We start from the raw sequence: 25,968 nt of genomic DNA, 5'->3' as shown, positions 1-25,968 counted from the left end.
TGGCTAAAGATTATATACTTTTTTTTTAAATTGTTATTAACTAAGTATGATCATTAATACAAACAACAAATCACAGTTATATTTTTGCTTCACTAACTGCCAGGGAAATGTCACTGGCAGCAGGCTGTGGTCTACCATATGAAGATCTTGCCCCTCTTAAACACGTGCATTAATCTCAGCAGAGAGAAGCTAAGGCTGCAACAAAGCCAATGAATAGTCCAATTATAGCTTTGGTGAAATCTTTCAGATAAGGAGGCTAATTGCTTGTAAAAGGTTGTGGCAATAGGTCCCATGCCACTAGCAGCAGAGCTCACAAGTGGAATAAGGTTCAATGTTCATCAACATTACGGATCCTTTCCTCGTGCTAAAGATTATATAGTGGTAAAAAAGGTTTTGATTACAACATCTAAATTTGGAGTTGGCATTTCCTGTAGGATTACATATAGGTGATTTTCTTAGGTCTTTCCCTATACGTAATCTGGTCAGTTCTCTTGCTGCATTTTGAGTGGTCAGTGTATATATGAACAAGTCTTCCACACACATCCACTTCTATAACTTTGAAGCACCATAACTCATTGTAGGAGTATGCCATTAGTTTCAAATTTTGACTTGGTATTTTACTATGCTATGGAAGAAGTGAAAATGATAGGTGAATAGCTTGCTGAAAAGTCAAGTTACAGTTGGTTAAAATCACAGGATTGGATGTGTGTGGAAGCCTTGTTTTGTCAAATTCGGTCACTTATAGCTGTACAAACAGTATTTGCTACTTGATTTGATTTATCCTCTTAATTGGTAATGCCGTTATTCCTTACCAGAACTAATGCCTATTATAATAATTATACAGCACACTGCATGCTCACATCTAATAGTCACTTGTTGAAGGATGTATGCTGTATTATAGCTAAGCTAGTTGTACATATAATCATAATATAGTGAGAATATTTGATACACTAAGCCAAAACTAGCAAATTATGTATTATGTAGCTACCATGCAGTCATAGCGTTAACTAAATAAACTTCCCTGCATTCAACAGAGTCCCTTGTGTCATTTTTCTGACCTGCTGCTTTATAGGCTTTTGTCTTCTTGCCGGTAGGTAATTGGTGTATAACAAATGACCCTTAACGAAAACACATGAAGTCACAGTACTGTTAAGTGCTGGTTGAATGCAGAGGTAATCCATTCCTGGATCCAAGGCAGTGTCACTCCTTAGGCACTTGCCAAGCCTGCAACTGTCTGCAGGTCTAGGATTTTATTCTGCATTCACTACAGCAGGGCTGCTGGGGGGGGGGGGGGGGGGGGGGTTGGTGAGGCAACCGGCTGGAGCACTTTACCACAGAGCTTCAGGTTATATAAATTCAAGCCAAGCTTAAAAATATATATGTGACGTATACACAGGCCATGGCTGTGTCAAATTATATCCATTATATCCATTATATCCTGTGATATGTTGTATACTATTGCGGTATGATGAACTATTGTTAGCTATGCACCGGTAATGCGGCATGGAGGGTGGGAGGACTGCATGACCACCTGGTGAGTAAAATAAGGGTGTATTGTTTTACCACTACCCGTATCGGGTACCGGTATCGTGATTTGCACAACCGTTGTCATCAAAGTCAATGCTGTCATGTGAAAACAAGCCAATCATATCGAGATTTGAATGGCTATCCTTTCAGTTGAATCCATAACAAGTTGATGTTGTGCTACTTCTAAAAACCAGGCGCTATGCAGCTAGCTAACTCATCTGGAATAACTATAGACAGTATATACTACTATGAATTAACCAACTATGTATTACAACTTTACAATAGGGTAGTTTGGGTTGTGCAATAATATAATTAGCTATTTCTCGTATTTCGTAATTCATGAAATATTCGTAATTCGTTCAATTACGTTGCTATGCACTGCTAAGGAAGCGTTTGTTAAGGTGGCGCTAAAGTAATAACGCGCATTCTTGACAACAATCTGCTGTGTCTCAACATGGTCTCAATTTAAGACATATTGAAAGCTAGTACTTAATTTTGCATACAAATAAACTATGCATACAGGAATCTATCATTCGTAGAGAGTATAAAGCGTAGAACTGCTCTCAAACCAAGAAATCGGTGGTACTTAGTGGACCACAGAAGACGCGTTATCTCTCAATAACCTCAAGTTTTAGCTCCAATACTTCACATGATGAAAGCATACTATTACAAGAATCATCCTACGTATCAATAAGTGGAAGCGATTTACAAGTCGAAATATATGGCGTTTAAAAGCAGATGATAGCCTTGTTTCACCGTTCGCACCAAGCGAAGAAGCCATAGAATGGACATATGATATACCGATACGTAGAATTATTCAGACACTATTGCTTACCATTCATACGAGGTTTCGTGGCTGTTCAACCCGTGTCTACAGAGAAAAGATAATGTTTGTAACAGGCTGTAAGGTGAGTCGAAACAAATAATAATTATTAGTAGCGCTTGTTTTCACGTTGTCAAGGTTGTCAATTTGTTGTAAAGGTGAGTTACATTCTACCTGAAATGTGTAACAGCAGCTGCTTGTTGTTTTTGCTAACAATTCACCTGTTATTCGTGGCTGTTTTTACGCTTGGTAAGTTTATTATGGTTCTGCGCCGAATTAGCTCCCGCCTGATTTACCACAAATTACGTAGTATATGATATGTTACGTCATATGTATTTGCTATGGCTTCTTGTGCGCGTCATTGCTTTATCGCCACCTTAAATAAACCGCTTTTACCAACATATTACGCACAAAACTATCTTCTAAACTGTTTTATAGTGTGACTAACGTGTTTTTTCCCACAAATTCTCTCGACAAAGCCTCAAATATAGATTTAATGTACATACCTCCATAAGTGGAGTATAATCGTACATATCTGAATTACAATTATATGATTGTGTGTGAATGTATATTAACATTATTTGTTGTCAGTTAATTACAAGTGTGTGCATGTGTGTGTGTGCAAGTTGGCTTGAAAATTTTCCACTGAGTTTTCAAAGCTGCTCTTCATTTTCGTTCGCGTAAGTAAGGGATACGCCCCCTTTCAACTCGAAGCGATAGGCTATTCCTGGCAGTGTACGAGGCCTGCACCGTTGTTTTTCAGTTGCTAAATGCCTGAAAACCTCAAGGGGAAGGTAGTCTGAGGAAAGTCACCACACCCGTATTTCAGTCCGCCGAAAAGAAACCACCTCAGAGCAAAGTTCACCTGTGCAGAAGTTTAATACAGACTTCATTTCACTTTTAATTCTTACACAAAAGCTGCTTTTACCGTTATTAAACGATTTTGCTCACGTGGGTGCGTACGGACAAACATAGGTAGATAGGTACATAGATAACTACGTAGCTAAATTCATTTTATGATTGCTTTTTTTCCTGAGCATATCAGCTATGCTGTCTGCTCATTATACAACCAAGTAGTAAGAATAATAAGAAATTACGAGGCCTAGAGACATGAACCAACCGGGGATAGATTCGCCTATGAATGAAGGCACAAACGTATAATCGTCGCTCCTGTTCGTGCTGATGACCTGAACATACGTGTAATTCTATATAACGCCCAGTACCACACCCTTGCTTAATTATTTACAGATTGCGCGAAGGAGAAAATTAGCGATGTCCGTGCAGGAGAGCCAGAAGCCACTTGTGTAAACAAGAAGATTACAAGCAAGTTTTTATGTTTGCAACATCTCAAGTCTCCATGCCAGCTGCCAGTGGATTCATTCACGTAAATAAACAATACAAGAAAACATTAAAACACATGCCATGCCCTTTACAATACAATTACATATAAAATACAAGTATACAATTTTGTCTTGTGCAGCTGGCATGGCGAACTTCCTTTGTGTTGGTGTCAGGCAATCCAATACGTGCTTAATCTTTTTTGCCTTCACCTGGCGTAGCTACTAGGCTCTGGCTGGCTTGGCTGTCTTCCTTTATCTGGTTCATCTGGCTTGCATACTCCTACAGCATTGTGTAGCTATCTCCTGAAAGTTGTGTATGCATAACTATAGTGTGCACCCATCACTGTGCCATTGCTACATCACTGATGAACCTTACTTAACTCTTGCAAGCACTGAAAATGCATAATCCAGTAAACTGGATTGCATGCATGTCTTGTAAAACTAAACTCTATAACACAAAAACTGTTAAAGCTACTAGTTGAAGTTGATATACAGTGTTGTATATTGGCTAATAATTTTTATCTGGTGATGTTGCCTATAATGTATTGCTGCATACAATACTGCAATAATGTATAGTTCTCTCCTCAGTCTCCTGTATGTTTTGTATACATATACTTTGTACACATCACTGTGCCATTACCACACCAATGATGTACTGGCACTTAGCTACTGGTGGCCTTTAGTTACGATGCCACTATTGTGTTATATCTGTCACTACTGTGACATATTGAGATGATTTGGGGATCATGCCTTCACCACCTAATAGCCTCACCGGGGGGCTGTCACGTTGGTGTATGTACTTGGTTGTATGTGATGCGGTCCTAGGTAACAATAATAATAATAGGTAGATAGATAGGTACACACACACACTTTTACGAAAACGAATTCAGTAAACCAGGCGCACGCCCACAGCCGGCTGTGGGCGTGCGCCTGGTTTAAAAAATGTGACTACGGTCGTGAAATCCGCGATACAGTCAATTGCAGAATTCTTGAAAAAAAGTATGCCGTACCGTGAGTGCTTCCGTAAGGCTCCCTGTGAGTAAATTTTATTGTCCTTGCCACGGATTCAACAGCAACTGAACCACACTAATCTTTTTCCTCAATCCGGGTGATCCGGCGTCACTACAAATAGTTTTCCAGCCCACGGAATGTTTACGGCACGGGAAGAGGAATTTCAACAATTCTGCAATCGACTGTACTGTGGATTTCATGCCAGTTGAAAAACCCCGTACTACGCAACCACAATTTTTTTACAGGGAAATTATTCTTTACGCAATACGTCATCGCAGTACGGAATTTCTCAACGGACATGAAGTCCTCAGTACAGCGGATTTCTCTTGCGTTCGAATCTTCGTGCCATCACTTTCAAAGCCTGGCACGTGCACGCGGGCTACGCAAAATTCGAACGCAAGAGAAATCCGCTGTATGGAGTCAAATCCCGGATTTAGGGGCGGACTCAGCGCCACATTAATAGACTCTTTCCAAAAGTACGTCATTGCTATGGCAACACCTTTCCGCCATTTTGAATGGGGCCACGGTAAATAATCTCGATTGCGCTCCATTGAAATCTGGTGTTAGCAGCAGCTTGAACAGAGCCGTATTGTTGAGGAACAACCCATCAATACCTTTGGGGTGGCAGAATTAGTGTTTCTGGTTAAAGGCAGCTGGTTATCATGGCTGAACAAGGCATGAGACATCGACAGCAGTCAACAACAGTAATTGCTTTGTCAGAGGTGTTGTCAGCCCATACAATCAAGTTTGCATGATCAGCTGCCACTACAGTCACTATTATCAGTACAAGAGTCAGTGAGGAGTATAAATGGTCACTTGGGTCTTCAGCTTATACTGTTTCAGCTAGTTACTGATATACAAGTAGCTACCATAGCATAGATAGTCTATGGTATACTATCTATGACCATAGTAATGTGGTTATTGAACATATAGTCAAAATGCAAAATTTTAATTCACACTCATTTCAGAAGTATTATAAGGGGTGTGCAACAACAGTTTCAGAATCAACAAACTTTGGTTTCTTATTATACAGTACTTTTAACAATTGTTTGTTTTTATCTGCTTTAGCAGTTAGGCACTGGAGGCAAAGCCTGTACGAGGTGTTTACCATGAGACAGGGAACCTAGACGAAAATTGTTGACTACTGTGAAACGGGACAAATACATAAAAGGGGTTTTAAAAAATCTATCCCTAGCCTGACTTTGATCTGCAGGCCACTCGGATACTGGCCAAGCGCCACACTCCACTGGACAATTGTTGAAGCGGAAGTACAACCTATTACAATGGTACCAATCACCTAAAAAATGTTTGCCAGTACTCCCATTTGTATATACACACATTTAAACTCTCAACAAATTAGGATACCCCTCTACTAAGGATACCTTTCCATGGTCCCATTTGTATTCTATTCAGTTCATCCCAAGGTGTTCATGCGATCACACCTAGTGCTTCATATGAAAAAGAATTGCGGCCAATGAGATCCAAGTATTTTCACTGTATAGTACAACATTCACATGTGACTGCTAGATACATGTCCAATTAAAATGTGTGCTATACAACTATCAAATACTACACTTTACAAATCTGCTATAAGTATATAATGCTGGTCATACTGACTCATGCAAGCTCCCTGATTATCAACAGTAAGTCATATTATCAAAGAATATAATACCAGTGGAGTGTTTTCTCATCAAAATGTTTTTAAGGTCTATATGGTACTGTATCAAGGATGACATCACTGAATATCTCTTTGGATTAAACTTAACACTGAGTAACATAATTATATGGTTAGAATTTGTTCAACGCAGGTATCCATTCTGAGAGAAAAGATATCTAAACTGTTCAGTCTAATCGGACTTTATGTCTGTAGCACTAGTAACTGAGTCTAGTTAGTCAGCCACCACTGTACTGGAAGATACATATTACTGTATGTATAACGATGTCACATAAGGTGATCATGCCACATTATATAAGCTACGTACATGGAAAAGTGATTACCAGTTCTGTATGTGTTCTTACAAATGCATAGTTAACCACTGCACACTAGTTACAATGCCTTAGTTACTTTACAAGCCATATTATCTGAAATGATGTACCCACTATACTGTTTGCTGAGGCAGCAGTTTCACCTCAAATGATGTTGTCTTTGTCTCAGAAATTCAGTTTACAGCACAACTCAGCATCTGTCTTATCAGGAGCTCCGGACTTTGTGAGCTCCCGGTCTCCGTCCCTATCCTTTAATAGTAAGATCAGATGGGTTGCACTGAATTGATCTGCCAGAATTGAAACTTCACAAAATGTAGTATCTACGGTCTGTACATTCCACTCCTTGTCCTTACTCACAATGATTGTCACGAGTAACAATTTATGCTCACAACAAAGCCATGGAGAGTGGAAATTTGACTGAAATTATACTTCCGAGAATCATGGCCATCGTCTTAAATTTCGTCAGAAGCATCTGTGGTTTCCTTTTCCTACTTCTTTTCTTTAAAATACACGAAACAACTTCACTGCAAAGACTGAATACGCCGGAGAATACGCCATGCGCATGGCATAGTAGCCCCATTCAAAATGGCGGCCGAAAAGTGGGCGTGGTTTTGGAAAGTCTATTCAGTGTGCGTGGAAATTCCCTTCAAATATTCCTAGAATCGCCTATTAACCACAATTTCTTTTGTTTCTCACTTTGTCATTCCAAGAAAGAAGATGGTTCTATACGAGGTATTGGTTGTCCTCAGTGTTCCGCCGGTGGTAGTGCTGTTGGTGTTAGCACTTGCCAATTTTCTTCGCGTCTGCTCGCGTTCTGAAGGTACATTTACGTCTCTATATGAATGTACTATATTAAATGTTTCGTCCTCCGAGCCGTCCTATAGCTCTAGTATTAGTAAAAAAAGTTTTCCTCGCTCACGCGGGAGTTTGATGTCATGCGCATATTTATGTGACTTCAATTCTTAGTATCAAGTTAGTAGTATTTAAGGTAAATGCGGATATTTCCGGACAGCGCACAATTCCGGACACTTCGTGTATAGCACCCAAGAATGAATCAACTAGAACACACTTTTCGATTTTTATAATCCCTATAAGAATAGCTATTCACACCAGAAATTTCAAGGCAATCCGTTGTTTCGTTCCTGGGCTAGCTTGGCAAAGGTGCCAAAGTGTCCGGAATTGTGCGCTGTCCGGAAATACCCGCATTTACCTTATAGGTGTACAGGTGTTCAAGGAGCCTGTAAAGCACAAAACTTATTGTCTATTAATAATTACAAAACTGTACAGTTTATGAAACAAGAGTTAACTAATTAGTAATCATACACAAAGTAGACCAGCTAGTCTAGTGAATTTTTAAAGTCACTGATTCAACGAGGTTTGCGTTAACTACGTGATGAGGCAAGTTATTCCAATCATTAATGGCTCTCGCAGTAAAAAATGAAGATATCACTTTTGTTGATGATTGTGGCTTAAATAGTTGGAATTATGACCCCTAGTTATTGATAAACTATTGCTGGTTAGTAATGCTGATGGATCTACGTTGGGATTATTACTTAGAAGTGATAAATTATTATCATATCCCCATGACGCCTCTGGTATTTTAGTGATGACCAGTTTAATTCAACAAGACGGTTATCATATACATATTCCTGAAGGTTGTGGATCAACTTGCTCTGCACTTTCTTGATATTTTGCTAATCAAGGATATACTGTATAGACTAAGGCTCAAACGAATAGTGGTTTACTGTATCCGAATATTCGCTCAGCTCTAATGAAATTAGTCGAATAATCGGTGTAAGGTTTCATTGCAATTCAGTAATGGACCTTATCCGCAATGATGTCATAATTGACAAAATGGCCGTGTTTAGTGTGGGTGCTTCGTATGTAATCACTAAAATGAGCTTTGTTTGCGGATTTCACGACATTGAACTATTGGACAATAAAGGTTGGCTAGTTATCGCGATGTGGCGATGCGAAATAGTCCCACCAGACGAAACTTAAGTTTGCTATCGACACAAAACCATGCGCATTTATTTGTCTTGTAATTAAGTATGTATGCCTCACCTTGCCCCTTGCTGCAGTATGTAAACGTTAACGTAGCGAACTGCCATCTTTCCCAATAGCCTCTATAAAAGTGCCCACACTATCGGCCGCCATTTTGTGCTTTGACGTCATTGCGGATAAGGTGGCCACTACCAAGAAGCCTACAAATAACCACAAACAGCTTTGTGGCTTCGTATGAATAACTTTACTAACAAGGAGATGCCATAATGCCCTTTCTGAAAGGATTATCACAGCGATACTGTAGGTGATTGTAACAAAGTAAAAGTACCTGGAGTAAGCCACAAAATCTGTACGAGGTCTTGTGTTTACCGTGGAATTAGTACATTTTCACCTATTATTACTCTTCCCTTTATCACCATAATCCTTTCCTTTTTGTTACTCCATTAGCATCACCTTCGCTTCTTTAATTACTGACAGCTAATCACGTGTCACCACATAAATGATCAAGTGCGAATAATTGTTTGTTAATTTTATTATTCGGCTGCAAAGCAAACGAATATTAATCCGAATATTCGGCTAATCGTTTGAACTTTAGTATAGACTAAATATTTCGAGGTTGAGCAATACTGCTAAAATCAAGTTTTCGTGGGTTTGCAAACACTCCCAACGTGTATTACACTATATGGAAGTCTAAATATTTCAAGGCTAAAATTTTCACTGATAACCCCCAAAACCACGAAATCAGCAAAAATTTCCTCCCTCGAAATCTTTAGGCTATACGGTGCTGGGGCCTCCAGACAATAGTACCATATTCCAACACAGGCCAAATATAAGATTTATAGAAGTTAATAACATTTTTGTCGAAATGTTGGAAGGTTTTTTGAATAATTGCTAAAAGCGAATGGCCTTCTTTGTAATTGTGGTGGTGTGATCATGAAACTTCAGTTGGCTATCTATTTGTACTCCCAAATCTTTAACAACATTACAAGATGTGATAGTAGTGCCATTAATCATATATTCACCAAATCTATGTGCTTGTCCCAAGTGTAACCAGTTACATTTACCAATGTTAAAAATTCAACTGCCATTTCTTAGCCCACTCATTTGTATCTTGCTGAAGTTGATGAAAAGTAAAGGTACAACCGGAAATAGAATACCACTTGCTATACTTTAGGTGAGAACTTGCCTTTGCTAATAAGCACACACTGGCCCATTATACAGTCCATCGACTTGAAGCTGCTAGTATTAATCGCTCAAGAGTTATAGTGTGGTTTGTGAAGGGCTTCGAAGCACCACTACACGTCAAATTGCTGGGAAACTATTGCTGTTTTCGCCAAGATGATCAGTGAAAAACATCCAGCAGACACAGAAAGCCATTGAGAAAGGCTTGCTTTAGCGATCCGAGTGTAGTACCAGGCTTGCCAACCTAGGAAACGAAACCTTGAGACTCTGTTTTGAATAGATTGCTGTCTGTATCTACACAGCATAAGTAGGGACACCACACCGAAAAATCAACTTTTATAAATCGATCCCCCTGGATTTTCATCATAGTATATCATTGCTAGTAGCACCGACACCACTCAATACAATGCCGAGTCGAGTAGAACCGTTTAAGATTGAGACTTCCAAAATTGTAAGTCGCCAATGAGATTTGAGATCTTCAATCATCATGGACCTGGTTAAACATCATAGTATATCGATAAGACTGAGTAGGCACAGATTGTACCTGAACAGAGGTCTCAACATATAGTAATTGTTGCTGCAGTGAAGCAGATACAAAGCATGATGCTAAAAGCAAAGTATCGAGAGATGTTTTCTGTAGAAGGGTAACATTTTGCAGCTTGTCATGATTTCATTACTTACATAGCCACAACCTGTTCAAACAGTCTTGAAAAGTTTCTAATGGGCTTGGCATTGTATTGAGTGCTATCAGACCCTTTATGGGGTGGGCGAGACTATACCATTGCTAGATCCACCATGAAACCGGATGCATGATTGTTGTCTTCACAGAAATATCACCTTTTGTATCTCACGCGATGCAAAATTTATTTTTTTAAATTCATGTTCCACACAAAGGACCGGATGACGAACTTTCGAATTCAAGCTTCCCTACCAGCCAAGACAAGAAAAGCCAATATTCTTCATAGTATTGTGATAAGGTTGGGTGCATAGTCTGTCTATGCTGTAAGTGTGGAAAGGATCTGAGACTTCTCACCATCTGAGTGACAAGCATAAAAATTTTCTAAGTAGAAGGTTCAAGGCCAACATTTCACAACTTTGTCTCAGTTCCCACCATTTTTCTGCTTATAATCATGTGATTACATCTCTATTTATTGCTTAACATTTATAGTTGTACCACACCTGGGGGTGAGCCCAGGAGATATCTCCTGGAAAGAAAGAGTGACGCAGCAACTTTGTGTTAGGTGTCTGTTCATGGGTGTCATGTCTGTTCATGGGTGTTCACTAGCTACTTCGGAGGTACTTCCTAGGGACACATCTATTATGCTGGAATAAATTTGGGAATATTAGGTAGTGGAAAGAATTGGGAAATAATCCTGAGAGTTCTAGGAATAATTACAGAATTATAAGTTTTTCTTGTAGTGTATTTTCTTGTAGCGTGATGCAAAAATCTTTTGGATACAACACTGAATTTGTGCAAACATAGAAATGGTTGAAAATATTGAGATACTCTAATAGAGCAGTCACTTAATAAAGCAGTCAACTTCGAGTCCATAATTCTAATATAACAGTCACTTATGTAAAACTCTAACTAATATGCTTCACAAATTCCAGGAATAATTTTGGGGAAATTTAGAAAGAATTTGCAGAAAGAATAATTGGAAGACTAAAACGCATAATAGACTTCTGCCTAGTACTTCTTTGGTTCGTTGCATTACTGCAGACTTTAGTGTAGACCCTAGTTAACTAATGGTGATGATCCATGAGGATTAGAATGCCTAACTGAAAAACTGTGCGTTAAAAGCTACTGCATGTGAGACCTTGAGCTTGATAGTGAAATCGTGAGACTCACGGTAAATCTGTGAGGGTGGCAGGACTGTATTGCATGAAAAACAGTATTTTAATTTTCAAAGTTTCACTCAAATCCTTCCTGTATCGCTAAGAAAATGCAATTAAAAGCACTTTTTGGTATCTGTCCCTGTGCCCACTACTATTGAACCGTTCTAAACCACAACGTCTAGCCTATCTAGTAGTATACTAGCCTATCTAGTAGTATACTGTAGAAAACTGACATGAAGTAATAGTATACTGAGACGAAGCATTTCATGCAAATTATTTGACACCGGAAAATTTAGAAATCTCAAAATTTACAGGGAGGATTTTTTTGATGGAGTGCCATTAAAGTAAAGTTTTATGAGCTCTAAACTTAATGTTAATGATTTTGTAAAGTTTTGCACTATACCATATTAAATTAGTAATTATGTAGTTTCATTCCTAGACTACACTTTTGTGTGGTGTCAAGAGGCCTAATGTTGTTATCACCTTTCTTTGTTACTAACTAGGTGGTCAAAATTTTATTGAAACTTTTTAATAACTTTCACCCATTGCATTTAATGCATTCTACTGGGGGATGTAGATTTTTAGAATTCTAGCTTGCAGATCAGATCACAGTTTATCAAACTATAATTTATTTGTAGTCCAATCATGTAGCTAAGTCTTCAATTCAAAATATGGCATTTTGTGTAAATGTACAATGTGTTCTATTATACTGTTGTTCTTTACTAGCTCAACCGCCAGTCCATCACAACTCTAGTCATGTGTATCAAAATGAGGACCTACAGCCTGAAGCTAGCTCTAACCAGAATGTGCAAGGGACGTCGACACTGAATCTACAAAGCACTGAGTTATTGACCGGAATTGCTGAGGCTAATAATGAAGCACTCGTTCTATCTAGAGATATCAGACAAAGAGCTACTTTCAGGACCCAGGGAGACCAATCACATGAGGAAGGTACATAATTATATCTTTGTTCTTGTACATACAAATATCAAACATTGTGGTAATTCTGTATGATAGGATGGAGGTCCCGCCATAATATACCGGGACACTGCTGTTATCGTAACTTTTAACAAGGAAAACCAGGTAGCTACTGTGTGAAGAGACGACTATTATGGGGCTTGTGTAGACTTGCTCGGGTATTATCAGCCACTGTAGCAATGAGACTCGATCATTTATTGCACCATCATGAAGACCAATGCTATACTTAATATAAAAGGATTTGGTTAAAGCATTGATACTAGAACAATGTCTTATACATTCATATGCCACTATCTCTACTAGGCCTTAGTAATTGTGAGAATTTTGAACTATCACGACTCTCATACTTTACATATCACGATTGTGACATTTCAGCAGTTTAACTATGCATGTGCATGACAAACAAAGTTGAATTAGCCAGTAACCTATGAGGAGTTCAGATACAAAGGTGAAGTTACTCTACTACAAACAAAAGATAATGCAAAACTGTCAGGTATTGGTTAGTATAATTTAATAAAACAAAACAATACAAATTATACAACCAAGCACTAAAGATAATACGAAATGCGGTTAAGATTACGTCATTAATAATGAAGAATAAATAGATAAATAATAAATAATGTTTGAGAAAACTACAGTCGCACTCACCGAGAATAGAATCCATTTTTTATGAAGAGACAATTGTATAATGGGCGGCTGTATTCGTGGAGGTGATAGAAACGTACGACGATTCTATTTAACGCCAATCAAAACATTTAGCACGTGACGCCCACTAGACAAGTGAACTACTGTCCATTTGTGTTGAAAGTGGGCGAAAGCAAGGAAGACGAGTGGTTGCTACTCCTGCTTAATGAACAACATGATTGGAAGTTGCTACTAATCACTGGAGGTTAGTTGGGTTGGTTAAAACACTTTCATAGTCTTGTTTCTTTAGTCTCGCACAACTAGGGTACCTTCACTCGTGTATGGGATGGGAGAAAGCCTCACCTGGCAGGCCATTGTGCGAAGAAGGTGCAGTTTCCAGCTGGTAAGTTTGTGTGATGATGCATAGCTCTCCACCTGAAGCCTTTTAGTGCCAGGAGTGCCCAGACTGATCACTGATATGGGCCCTGAGAAAACATACACAAAGTGTGCCCTTAAGCTGATAATTGCTGTGTGCATAGTTGTGCTTGCTATTAACTGCTATTGTTATATGTAACTAAGTCTGCCGCCATCAGCAATGCTCCACATACTTGTACACACTGACATATCCATGAAATTCTGGTATTGCATTTCAGCCACGATTGTTCTCCAAAATTTTTTTGGTCTTGCAGCATATCCACAGTATCATGTGATCATTTTAGTACAGCTCATGTTATATATATATACATAACTCAGATATCAGTTGTAGGTGACAGACAGTTGAAATACTCTGCTTTATCCCAATCTTACCGTGGTTTGCTCTTGGCAACTCCAGCCATGTCTTAATCCAGCGCTCTAATCCATCCTCATTTAAACATATCATGTAACACAAATTGTGTACAATTGCATAAAATTAATGTAATAAGTATTCGTTGGCTTTACTGCTTGTAGGCATCAGATTCACTACCATGATTCTCACCTTTTAAAGTGCAATCTCACATCCTCACATGTCCATGGTCAGATAATCACTGATTGTAATTGCATACTAATACATCCCTTATGTTTACGTGCCAGTCAATTCCTCTAGAATTGTATTACTGTGCATCTTTTCTACCTGCACACACTGTGTTGGCCATGCACTGTTTGTACATGCCCCATTAGTAGGTCGTCCCGTTGGTGATTGTACTTGGTTGTATTTGCCGCAGGCCTAGATAATACAAAACAAAATTGCCAGGTACTGGTAATACGAAATTGTCAGGGTATGGTTAGTTAAGTAACACAAGATAATGAAAAGCTGCCAAGTATAAAGTTCAGTTAACTACGAAGATACTACTTGGCTATTCCAGCGATGTCGGTTCCTGTGGAACAGGTATTTAGTATCACAGGGCACAATGTGAACCAAAAGAGATCATGTCTACTGCCAGAAAATGCTAATAAACTTTGGTTTTTGGCTGAGAATCTAAAGTTGTAAATGGTAACTTGTGTAGTGTGTTGGTGTATGACTGTACTGTATGCATACAAGTTGTTGTAGTATTTCTTAGCTAGACTTGAAAGGTAAGGATACCTTGTGTGGTTTGTCTTCCACAATTCTAGTGGTCTTTCTGCTGATTAGTGTATCTCCTTACTTCTGCTCTAGCCTTCTCAGATGGACTCTGACTTGATTTATTCACAGTATGCCATCAACAAAATGCAGCAACCTCTTTTCAGCTTTGGAAACACGACACCTTTTTGATAACAGCAACTCATCTTGTTCATCTTCTTCAACTTGCATGGGAATGTCTATGATGCTTGCAGTACTGCTCAATGCCAACTTTACAGTTTCTGCCTCTACAGATGACAGTAAACTCTGCCGTTCTTCGTCTGAAAGAAATGGTAAAGCTTTAAATCGAGCATCAAGAGAAGTTGTTTTGTTCAGCAGCATCAACACTGACCCTGGTGGCAAAAGTTACTGTGCATAGCTTCGGTATAGTTTTTTTCATTCTTGAGTCACCTGGAGTAGGCTTAAGGTAACAGTTTGTGTATCACCAGTTGAACTACGGAAATGATAACCCACTTTTCTGCACCAATGTTCTTTCTAGACTCCACAAGTGGCTTCATAACTTTCACAAATATCTTCAGTGTAGAGAATTCAGCATCTGATGGCATCATATCTCCTATGTGCAATTTGAAGAGAGTGGTTGTTGTTGGGAGAGAATTCTCTCCACCATATAGTAGGAAGAGTTCCATCTTGTACTGACGTCTTGATTAAGTGCTAACTGCTTGGGATGTAAATCAGTTTGTTTTTGTTTCAACAAGTAGTTGAACTTAGTTGAGCGGTTGAAGTGTCCAACAAGTTGTCTACATCTAGCTAGTGCACGAGACACTTCAGGTAGCTTAAGTACAACTTCAACTGCCAGCTGCAGTGTGTGACTAAAGCATGGTACTCTGCTCCATTGTAGAAGTTCCATTGCAAGCACAATGTTAATGCAGTCATAGCTGACAAATTATCCTGTATGTCTTCCAGATATTTACCAATTCTTTCAAAAATTTTGACTCCAGTGTGTGACTCTGGAAACTCTACAACTTCTAGGAGATGGTTCTGAAGATTGTAGCTGTCATCCACATAGTGTACTGTTAGACCTGTGTTGTGGTGAGATGTCCAAATATCTGTTGTCAAGCAAAGCTCCCCTTAGTGCATGACTCACACACTTCCTTTCATGATCATACAGCTTAGGAATTAATTTAGTAGATAGAGACTTCCTGTCTGGAGGGTGGTACCTTTGGTCAAAGACTAGCAGCATGTCGAAAGCCTGAACCTTTTACTGTTTGATATGAATGCATATCCTTAGCAGCTATAAACAAACATACCACATCAGTCAAAGTCTTCCAGCATGTGGAATTCGGATTCTTGGCCTAAAACATTTCCGTGAGTGTTGGGTGTATGCTGCTTTCTGGTTCTTCCTTATGGTTTGACAACTCAGGGGCACTGGTATCTTTATTTTCTTTTTTGTCTTGCGATATACCTCAATGTGACCCTCTTCTAAGTGCTGCCACATGTTGCTTGTATTACCAACATAAAAATAATTGTGTCTACAGAACTTGCAATAAACCCACCATCGTTTCTTTTTGTCACCCCAGACCCCAGACCTTTTTGCTGAATGTTCAAGTGACAACAATTCAGTAGACTCTATCATGGTAAACTCTACACTCTGTGATGCAATAATTTGTGTATGACATATCCAAATTCCAATATATTAGTGCACCAACAGACTGAAAATGTAATGAAACTTTAGTTTTAGGACACAGCTCTGCATGAGTGGAGAAGTAAATGTTCTTGCTTAGATTCATTGGAACAACAATTGAAAACATCGTAGTAAGTGTTGTGTGTAGCTATCACAATCGCGATTGTTAGTAACAATCGCCATTAATTGCATAATTGAATTAATCGCATAATCGAATAATCGCTCACACCTAATCTCTACCTTTTCCATGCAGCTGATAAGGTATTGTGAGGTATTGATTTATAAAGCTAACCTTGAGCTATCTTCCCGGGATATAAACACATTAGATGCATTGATTGGGATTGTTACAGGTTTTGGCAATTGAATTTGTCACTTTGGCATTAGAATTCATCGCATTGGCACAAGAATTTGTCATATTGTCTTCAAGAAAACAACCGCTCATCACGAAGTGAATCATTTTCACCTTGGAGAGTTAATAATGCTTGAGACACTAGAAGGTAATTGAAGCTGGTTGTATGCGAAGCTGATATCTGTCTGGCAAATTAATTAGCTTGTTCACAAGTGACCTTGCCCATTGCTGATGGTGCAGTACAGTTGCAAATGTTGCTGAAGAAGTTATAGTAGTAGGGTTATAACTTTATCAGTGAAGAGTTTTTACTACAGTTGTACCTGAACAAGGTCTTGTAGCAGCTGCTACATATTGTTTTCGTGTTTTCTCCAGCTGCCAATTTTGTTATGGATAAATTCTAGTGCCAAATCAATGAATTCAATTGCGAAAGTGATGAATTTAATCGCCAAAGTGACAAATTCAATTGCCAAAACCTGTATAATTAACTTTTTCCAAAAGTGGTAGCATGATTAAGTATCAGACACTCAAAAATGAATTCATTTTTTTCAGAAGAGTAATAATTTATGTGATTTTTAGTGAAATTCTGGCTTTAATTAAAGCAGAGATTTAGGTATGAGTGGTCCTGTAAGATTCTTGTTAACTCTTCATTGCTTGCCACAGTGAAACACTAACTACTGCCACACCAAATATAAAGCTATTGGAATAAAACAATGTGTTCCTTTTATAGGCACAATGCATTTTTACGTAACTGGTCTCATGATTCTTAAAAATGGCTGTCATATCCTTGTAATTATGCTAATTCCACGTTGGTATAAAACTGAAGTGTACTTGGTTTATGCATGTGACAACCAATTAATTAGTTGGATCACATGACCACAAAATTGCTTACAGTTTTGACCATGAATGGTGCACTAAAGTGCATGGGCTATTTGTTGTTTGTTTAGCCAATTTTTACCCTTATTTTTATGTCAAACAGCATGTTTATTAATTGATTAATAATTTATTTGATGAAAACACTGGTAATATACAAAATTTAAAAAATAAGCATTAAGCCAATTGATCGTTTAATTAGCCAATAAGCATTGTCCCAGAAGGACTTGCATGTATTGACTCTTAACGCACACAAGTAGTGCACAGGTGTTCCTCTAGCAACTAAAGACTGTGGTTTTTAACTGTTACAGTGGACGGAAATTATCCAAGCATCCATTAATCAAAATGTGAATGTGACTGTTCTATTAGAGTATTTTGTCAACAGTTGTATGTTCAATTAGAATAATTAAACATGGCATTGTATGTATAGAAATAAACGAGCTTTTGATTTATGTACTTAAAGTTACTATATCAGTGCCAGAAATAACAGTTGACCATTGGCCATTTTCTGAGCAAAATCATGTTTTGACCGACTATTTAGAGGCTTGTTCGGTCAAACGTCCAACTGCCCAGCCGGGCTCACGCTAATGCTCAAACACCATCTGGTGACATTGCTTGAGTTTCTTGGGTCCGGAAGTACGATCCAGCCAAAATATTGGTTGGTCAATCAGAATTGAGGAGTTGCATGTTAATAAACAGTGAAAACCATTCTAAAAGGGCTAGGAATAAAGTAAAACCCATAACAGAGCATTTACTAGATGCGATTTCTTCTATTACCAGTATTAGTATAGGGTAGCATTTCATTTCTGGTGAGACATCAAGTCACAATCATTTGGTCTTATAAGATGAGATTGGAAAACACATCATGACAACTAACCACTTGTACAAACTAGGTTAAAAACTTCTATTCAATTGTCTGTTTTTTCGTCTAGCATTCATGCGATTGTGTAACTTGTTGATTCTGATTGGCCAGCTAATATTTTGGCTGGATCACACTTCTGGGCCCAGCATTGTAATCAGACTGCATTTGTGGGCACGAGACTAACAGAAACTTGTTCTAATATTTTGATGCACACATTGGTGGATTTAAACTCAAGTTGTTTTGTGAAGACTTCGGAAGAGTGGAAGTGTTATTTCAGGATATTCAAGTTTACTGAGCAACGGGATTTAAAGCGACTTGTGTCTGGTTTTTTGTGGGATCCACTAGTTGAGCCACATTGGCCGGGAGTGATGCGCCCTTGGTATTACTAACATGGATATACTTAGTGATTAATCTTGAAGTAAAACAGTGGAAACCAGCAATGTCAGACGAAAACTGGCAAAATGACTGACTGAGCTTGACATGGATAACTAGGATGGTAGCCTGTAGCCAAATCATCATCATGTGGTAGTTAGTATGTATAATCTATGTACTGGAACATATTTCTTAGATGAGAGGTGTGGCTATTACTAAAGCTGTGGCGTTTAACCTAGTAAATATTTGTAGCTCACATGCTTTATCTTAGTCATCATGTTTTAAGGTAGCTAGTTATACCATAGATACAGTATACCAACAGGGATTGGAAACGGAGACTCGCGCACAAACATATCCGTGTCTCGCATGACGTAAACTTTCATCCGTAGCTAGTAATGGCGAGTGGAATTGTCCGTAGCTTTATAGGTGGGTTTTGTGATCTTCCCGGATGGAGAGTGGTAGAAAGTTTGTTGAAGCAATTTTGCACCATATTACGAACGGAGACGCTTCAATGGACGCTTTTGACGAATTCAGCGACTGAGAGCTAGTGATGTCACTTAAGGAAATATTCGAAAATTTAAGGGAGTACAAGTCCACCTCCACAAAGAAAGAGAAACTCTGGTGTGAATTCCACCGTAAAAGACTCCACAAGTTGCCTGATATTTGGAAACGCTTTTGCAGGGGTTTAGACATCCCATACAGCTGGTAGCACGGTTAATCCAAAGGCTGCAGCACATGTTGCTGTCAGACCTTCAGTGCTGGCCACTGTAAAGCTTTAATAATAATAAAATAATAACGACTCCGGTTCCATACAACCGACATGCACCCTTCATGCCAGCTTGTCTACACTGGCAGCACATTCAACAGAGCTGGTACCATCTATATATAACACAATTTATATAGTGACCAACTGATAATGTGCATGCTCATTGCTATAATAGTACAACAAATACTGAATAGCTAACATTAATTTTGCAACACTACACAAGATAACAAAACGTAAAGGAAGAAAAGCAAACAAACAAATATAACCAGTTACCAAGTCACATTCAGCAACAATTATATTCCAGTATATGTATGTGCAGAACAATCCAAGTGTTCAGATAGTGAACTTGAAGCCATGTTGTCAATACATTAACATGGAAGTATCATTTACCAGAAGATATTGGTAGTGAATCTATTTATTTTTTATTTATTATTACTGAGTAGCCAGCACTGCTGATGTGCTCAGGAAAAAAAATCACACATGTACATTACTACAATAATTAGAAACGTTAACTGAGAAAGAGTCAGCCGGAGTCATTTAAATCAATTAGGAGTTGTGGCAACGAGTTCAGTCTTGAGCTGTTCTGGAGAAAAAACTTTTTGGTAAACTGTAGATGTTGTAGGGAGTATGAAATGGTACTGATGATATTGCCTGGTTTCTCTGGTCATTGGGCGATAATTGGATGGAATAGATAAGGGAATTTGGTTATGAAGTGCTTTGTAAAATGTCTGCAGTCTGGATATCTTGCGTCGAGTTTTAAGTTCAGGCCAGGAGAGATGTTGGAGCATGGAAGTAACTGAACTGGATCTACTGTAATCTTTCAATACCCATCTTGCTGCTCTTCTTTGAATATTTTCAAGTTTATGTACATCACTGTTATAAATAGGGTCCCATACTACTGAAGCATATTCCAGTTGTGGTCTTACCATTGCTAAATACGCTGCTGCTTTCGCTTGTGTAGAACAACTGCTTAGGTTTCTCTTAAGAAAGTTTAATGTTCTGGATGCTTTTCCTGTTATTTTGTATACATGAGGTGACCAAGATAAATGTTTGTCCAAGAGTACTCTGAGGTATGTATGTCTATCAGTAATTGGTTGTTCAGTTCATAGTTGTGAATTATAGGTGACTGAGATCTGATGCATCTTATTACAACACATTTGGATACATTAAACCTAAGTTGCCATATGTGTACCCATTCTAATAGTCTGTCAAGATCTTGCTGAAGGATGGAAGCATCATTCTGGGAATCAATTACTCTATATAACAAGCAGTCATCAGCAAACAGCCGTAGTGGGGATAAAATACTTCTGGTAATGTCATTAATATACAACAAGAACATCAGAGGACCAAGTACTGTTCCTTGTGGTACCCCTGATGTAACTGTTACTGGGGTTGAGGATTTGCCATTAAGAAGTACACATTGTGTCCGATCAGTTAACCATGTTTTGATCCAGTTATATGTATTGTTCCTAATGCCATATAGTATTGTAATTTTGTAAGTAATCGCTGGTGTGGAACTGTGTCAAAAGCTTTAGCAAAATCAAGCAATATGATTTCAACTTGTTTCTGATGGTCTTGAGCTGTGCTTCTCACATCGGTGCACTGTTCTTCTTTGTCCTTATGGTAAACAACTCTCAGATTCTTCAGTGCTAATGGTGGTTATTCAGCAATATTGTGTATAGGTATGGATTCCATCTTTGTACCTCCCATTTCCTGTAGGATTGGTTTCAGAACAATCTAATATTCACGTTACACTCTACTAATGTACTAGTAACTAATGACATGGTATATTGCTCCAAATGTGCTGTTTTACACTTTTGGTGCAACAATAATAGTACTGCTCAGTACTTCCTCAACAATAACAATATTGAATCGACAGAACTGATTAAAGACCTTGGGATCATGATATCTACTGACCTCTCCTGGTCTGCTCATTGTAATATGGTTGTGTCCAGAGCCTACAAACAGCTAGGCTTAATCCGTCGTAGTTTTACAACTAACTGTATCTTGACAAAGAAACAATTATACATCTCCTTGGTGCGTTCTCAACTTATGTACTGCTCCCAAATCTGGCGACCCAATCTTGTTCAAGATATCCAGCTTTTGGAAAGGGTTCAGCGGAGAGCCACAAAGTACATTCTTAATGATTATACTTCATCCTATAAAACTAGACTATTAAAGTTGTCGATGCTTCCCCTCATGTTTACTTACGAACTAAATGACTTGTTATTTTTTATTAAATCCATCAAGAATCCATCTTTACACTTTGACATCTCCAAGTGGGTCCATTTTAACAGCAACAGTTCTACAAGATCATCAACCCATTCCAAGCTAGTTCATAATTATACGAAATACAGCACCTCCCGCCACTTTTATTTTAACCGTTTACCACGTTTATGGAATGTACTGCCACCTTTAAATCTAGATCTATCTATAGCAACACTAAAGAGACAGTTAAACAACATCTTCTGGGCCATGTTCACTTCAAACTTTGATGACAATAATTACTGTACTTATCATGTTGTATGTCCTTGTCATAGGTGTAGTTCCACCCCAATTACCCCTTTGTTAATTAATTAGTTTACTTGTAATTTTTAGTTGCTCCCTTGTAATCTTAACTTATAATTGGGTGCTGATAGCTCTTATCAGCACACCAGCTGCTGTATTTTATAGTCTAGTTTAGTTTTATACCAACCCCCCAGTTTGTATCCATGTCTTTCAGCAGCAAAATCACAATAATAATAATAATAACAAAGTTACTGATGCGTCCTCCAAAATAACACAAGTGTAAACTGTAAAATTATTAAAATGTCCAGTATGGTAACACGAATAGTAATTTCAATAAGCTATTTACACGGCACTGACGATGTAAACACCAGAAAACATAACACTTTTCTAACTGCTCTTACTGGTAGGCTTGCAAAATAACACAACTGCTAGAAGCACTGCTGGGTTACATTTAAGTTTACCACAGAAGTGAGCGTCAATGGTCATTTCAAATCACTCGTGTACTAGAACACGCGCAGGTAATTTCGCCCTCAAGTAGAACAGTAATTAACCCAATTGTCGCAACGCTTAGGCTGTAATTCTTCTACAACGTGCACAAAAGTGGCTTCTAACGAATTCGCGCTGCACTGGTATCTATGGTGACGGTCACTCGCGCTCGAGACACGGATGGTATTTCACGTCTGTTACGTCATATTGAGAGTTTGTACAGAGATATCACGTGAGTTACTTCCGTTTCCAATCCCTGTTGGTATACTGTATCTATGGTTATACACATTAAAATGGTTATCTAATGCACACATTTTTGATTAATAGGAGCCCGTATGGAAATGGTCTCCTAGAATGTATGTGGTTAGGTCAGAAGTGTTTCTAGGTGTTCCATGTGCTGGTGACTTGTTAAGGATTGCTCATGGTGTCCAATAGTATCCTGTGATCCTCTGAAACATATCAGCTACAAATAACTTGCTGTTCCCAGAAGACAATATGGCCAATCAAATCTGGAAATGGCTTACCAAATTTAATCTTGCTAGGACATTTGACCAATCAATGATGAATTCTTATTTCTGGCACTGCTATATTAGTGTGGATAATTGACTCTCCACTGTGTATATGTGCTGCATTTTAATGAGTGTCTAGCTGGTGCTGTGTGTATTATTGTAGAGTATTCATACATACATGTAGTGTGTGTGCACATGTTTGTGTTATAATGTAGTAAGTGCACTCCAATTGCATGTGTCATTTATTTTTGTAGAATTGCAGCGTCATCGTCCACCAATGCCTAGATCAAATAGACTCTTTGTGCCACCTTCTTTTTCATCTACAAGTGGAACTGACCTGCTGGAGAAAGAGTTGAAGGAGTGTGAAATATCGTTTGCTCAACGCAATGCATATCAAGAGGTGCTAATAAAAGTTTCTAATTCACTAGACACTGAACAAGTTCATAAGCTTTGTTGTTTCTCTGAAGAAGTAAGCTTGAATGGCAGGGATAATTTAAATGCAACTACACTGATCCGCCTCTTTGAGCAAAAAGCACTTATCTCACCTGCCAGTTTGGAATACCTTTGGCTACGCTTACACACCATTGGACAATCAGACTTGTGTGGGCTGATTGAACAGTACGCCAGAACATATTTGGATGGGCAACCTGCTTTGCAACCACAAGGTAAATTACAGTACTCAGTGGATAAAATATAAAATAGTAGCTACATTTTTTATTATGTGATAGTGAGTCTATGTACCTCAGAAAGGGCTGTGGCTGCTCCTTTTTTAGCTGGACCATTTTTGATTAGCAAACTATCCATGATACCCTAATAAAGCAGTCAGTGTTGTGCAGTTAGGTGCCAACTATATCTAGCTTTCAGTGTATAAATTAGTAGTTTTATATGGACTAATTGTGGTGAACAGAGAAGTATAGTAACCCATATAAGGGCAGCTATGTAGCTTTCTTCACTTAGGTGTGCTGTGTGTATAGCGTTGGTTGTACTTCTGTGTCTTTTGTAGCACTAGAACAATTTCATTGTCCACTGCAATATGGATCACAGCATTCCCCTACTATGATTGAACAAAGCCCTAAAAGTATTCAAGAAGATCTAACATACTCTCTACCAGTCCAAGTAGTAGAAGAAGATGACATTGACACTATTCCAAATGGAAACCAAGTGTGTGATTGTAAAGAAGAATGGGAAATGATGGCAGGGCCACTAGATTATGATAGGGTACAGCAACTTGAAGAAAAACAATTTCAATTACAAAAGGAACTGGAACAGAAAGATCAGGTGATACAGCAGCATGAGATGCAACTGCATCAATTACAAAAGGAACTGGAACAGAAAGATCAGGTGATACAGCAGCATGAGATGCAACCGCAGAACAAAAATATTAAATTATTTCAAGTGGAACAAGAACTACAAGAATCAAACAATGAAAAGGAAAAGTTGCAGCAGAAGCTACATGATTATGAGCAACGTGAAACACTACAAGAAGGAAATGCTAATCTAATAGCAGAAAAATATCTTATGAAAAACCAACCACATGGTATTGCCATCATCATCAATAATAGTCAATTCCAGTCAAGCGGTCATGAATTAAAAGATCGTATTGGTTCACAAATTGATTCAACAAACCTTCACCAAACTTGGAAATACCTTTGCTATGATCCACGTGTTTTAGAAAACCTGACTGCATCTGATATCACTCGTGAACTAGTGCAAATTTCCCAACAAAGTCACAAGGATTATGACAGTTTTGTGTGCTGTATTCTCAGTCATGGCTACCGTGATGGTGTGTATGGTACAGATGGGAAATCAGTCCCAATACATGAGATTGCTGCACTGTTTAAAAGCAACTTCTGCCCAACGCTAACAAATAAACCAAAGCTATTCTTTATACAAGCATGCCGTGGAGATGATGAAGACAAAGTGGTTGACATACAAAAGGATGGAAACAACAGTGATGATGTGTCTCGTAACTTTCTACCAAGTGAAGCGGATTTCTTATTTGGTTATGCCACTCCGCCAGGGTATGCATCATGGAGAAGCCCCCGATATGGCTCTTGGTACATTTCAGAGTTGTGTAAAGTACTTGTTGAGAATGCTCAATATCAAGACCTCCTCACCATGTTAACTATGGTCAACCACAAGGTGTCAGAAAGCTACACTACGCAAGGCTGCAAGCAGTGTCCATCCCCAGTCAATCAACTTCGCAAGCAAGTGTGGTTTTTTGGGAGCTTAAAGTAAACTGTGTGTGTGTGTATGTGTGTGTATGTGTGTGTGTGTCTTATGATGAGGTCTGACACAAGTTGACCATTACGTTAAACGTTTAGTTTCTGTATTGTAGAAATACAGTAAAAAATATATTGAGTTTCTAAATATCTTGAAATATTTATTAGAGTTTGACTCTTCAATGCAATCTTTAATGTGAATCTTGAATACATATAATATTATTGTATATATGCTTTATAGTAGAGTGTTGTAAATGTATGGCAGTATCATTGTAGTGACAGTTATTGTAGGGAATTAAGATGGAAAATATATTTATATATATAGTTTATCATGTTGTTTGTCGGTTGTAAACTATTGTAGTATTGTTGTGTAATAGCAAAGACTATATATAGCTAGTTTATCAAACTTCAGCTCTTGTGTTATTTTTAAAAATTTATTTGTTGATGTACATATCTCATATATGTGTACATAATCTATAATATTTAATTACGTAA

The 25,968-nt window shown here is 38.3% G+C and overlaps 1 protein-coding gene and 1 long non-coding RNA gene across 4 annotated transcripts in view; one reads left to right on the top strand and one right to left on the bottom strand.

Moving 5' to 3' along the window:
* LOC136266842 (uncharacterized) overlaps positions 1-4,883 on the bottom strand; it is a 31,501-nt gene extending 26,618 nt beyond the window's left edge. Inside the window, exon 1 of the long non-coding RNA XR_010706317.1 lies at positions 4,701-4,883. This is a non-coding gene — a long non-coding RNA (uncharacterized lncRNA). The remainder of the gene's footprint in view (positions 1-4,700) is intronic.
* LOC136266839 (caspase-8-like) lies at positions 541-25,968 on the top strand. 3 transcript variants are annotated; one of them, XM_066061863.1, is made up of 4 exons: positions 541-792; positions 12,436-12,660; positions 23,506-23,916; positions 24,255-25,968. In XM_066061863.1, exons 3-4 carry the CDS (start codon positions 23,529-23,531, stop codon positions 25,487-25,489), a joined length of 1,623 nt encoding a protein of 540 aa, XP_065917935.1. In that variant the 5' UTR covers positions 541-792; positions 12,436-12,660; positions 23,506-23,528; the 3' UTR covers positions 25,490-25,968. The 3 variants fall into 3 exon arrangements, with proteins under 3 accessions (XP_065917935.1, XP_065917934.1, XP_065917932.1); XM_066061862.1 differs by having other exon boundaries at positions 542-649; XM_066061860.1 differs by lacking the exon at positions 541-792 and adding an exon at positions 7,316-7,507.

The sequence above is a fragment of the Dysidea avara genome, chromosome 9 (genome assembly GCF_963678975.1).
Source record: "Dysidea avara chromosome 9, odDysAvar1.4, whole genome shotgun sequence".
In the NCBI taxonomy this organism is placed as follows: Eukaryota; Metazoa; Porifera; class Demospongiae; order Dictyoceratida; family Dysideidae; genus Dysidea; species Dysidea avara.
The sequence above is the reverse complement of the archived record's forward strand: the minus strand, read 5'-3'. Positions and strand labels throughout refer to the sequence as shown.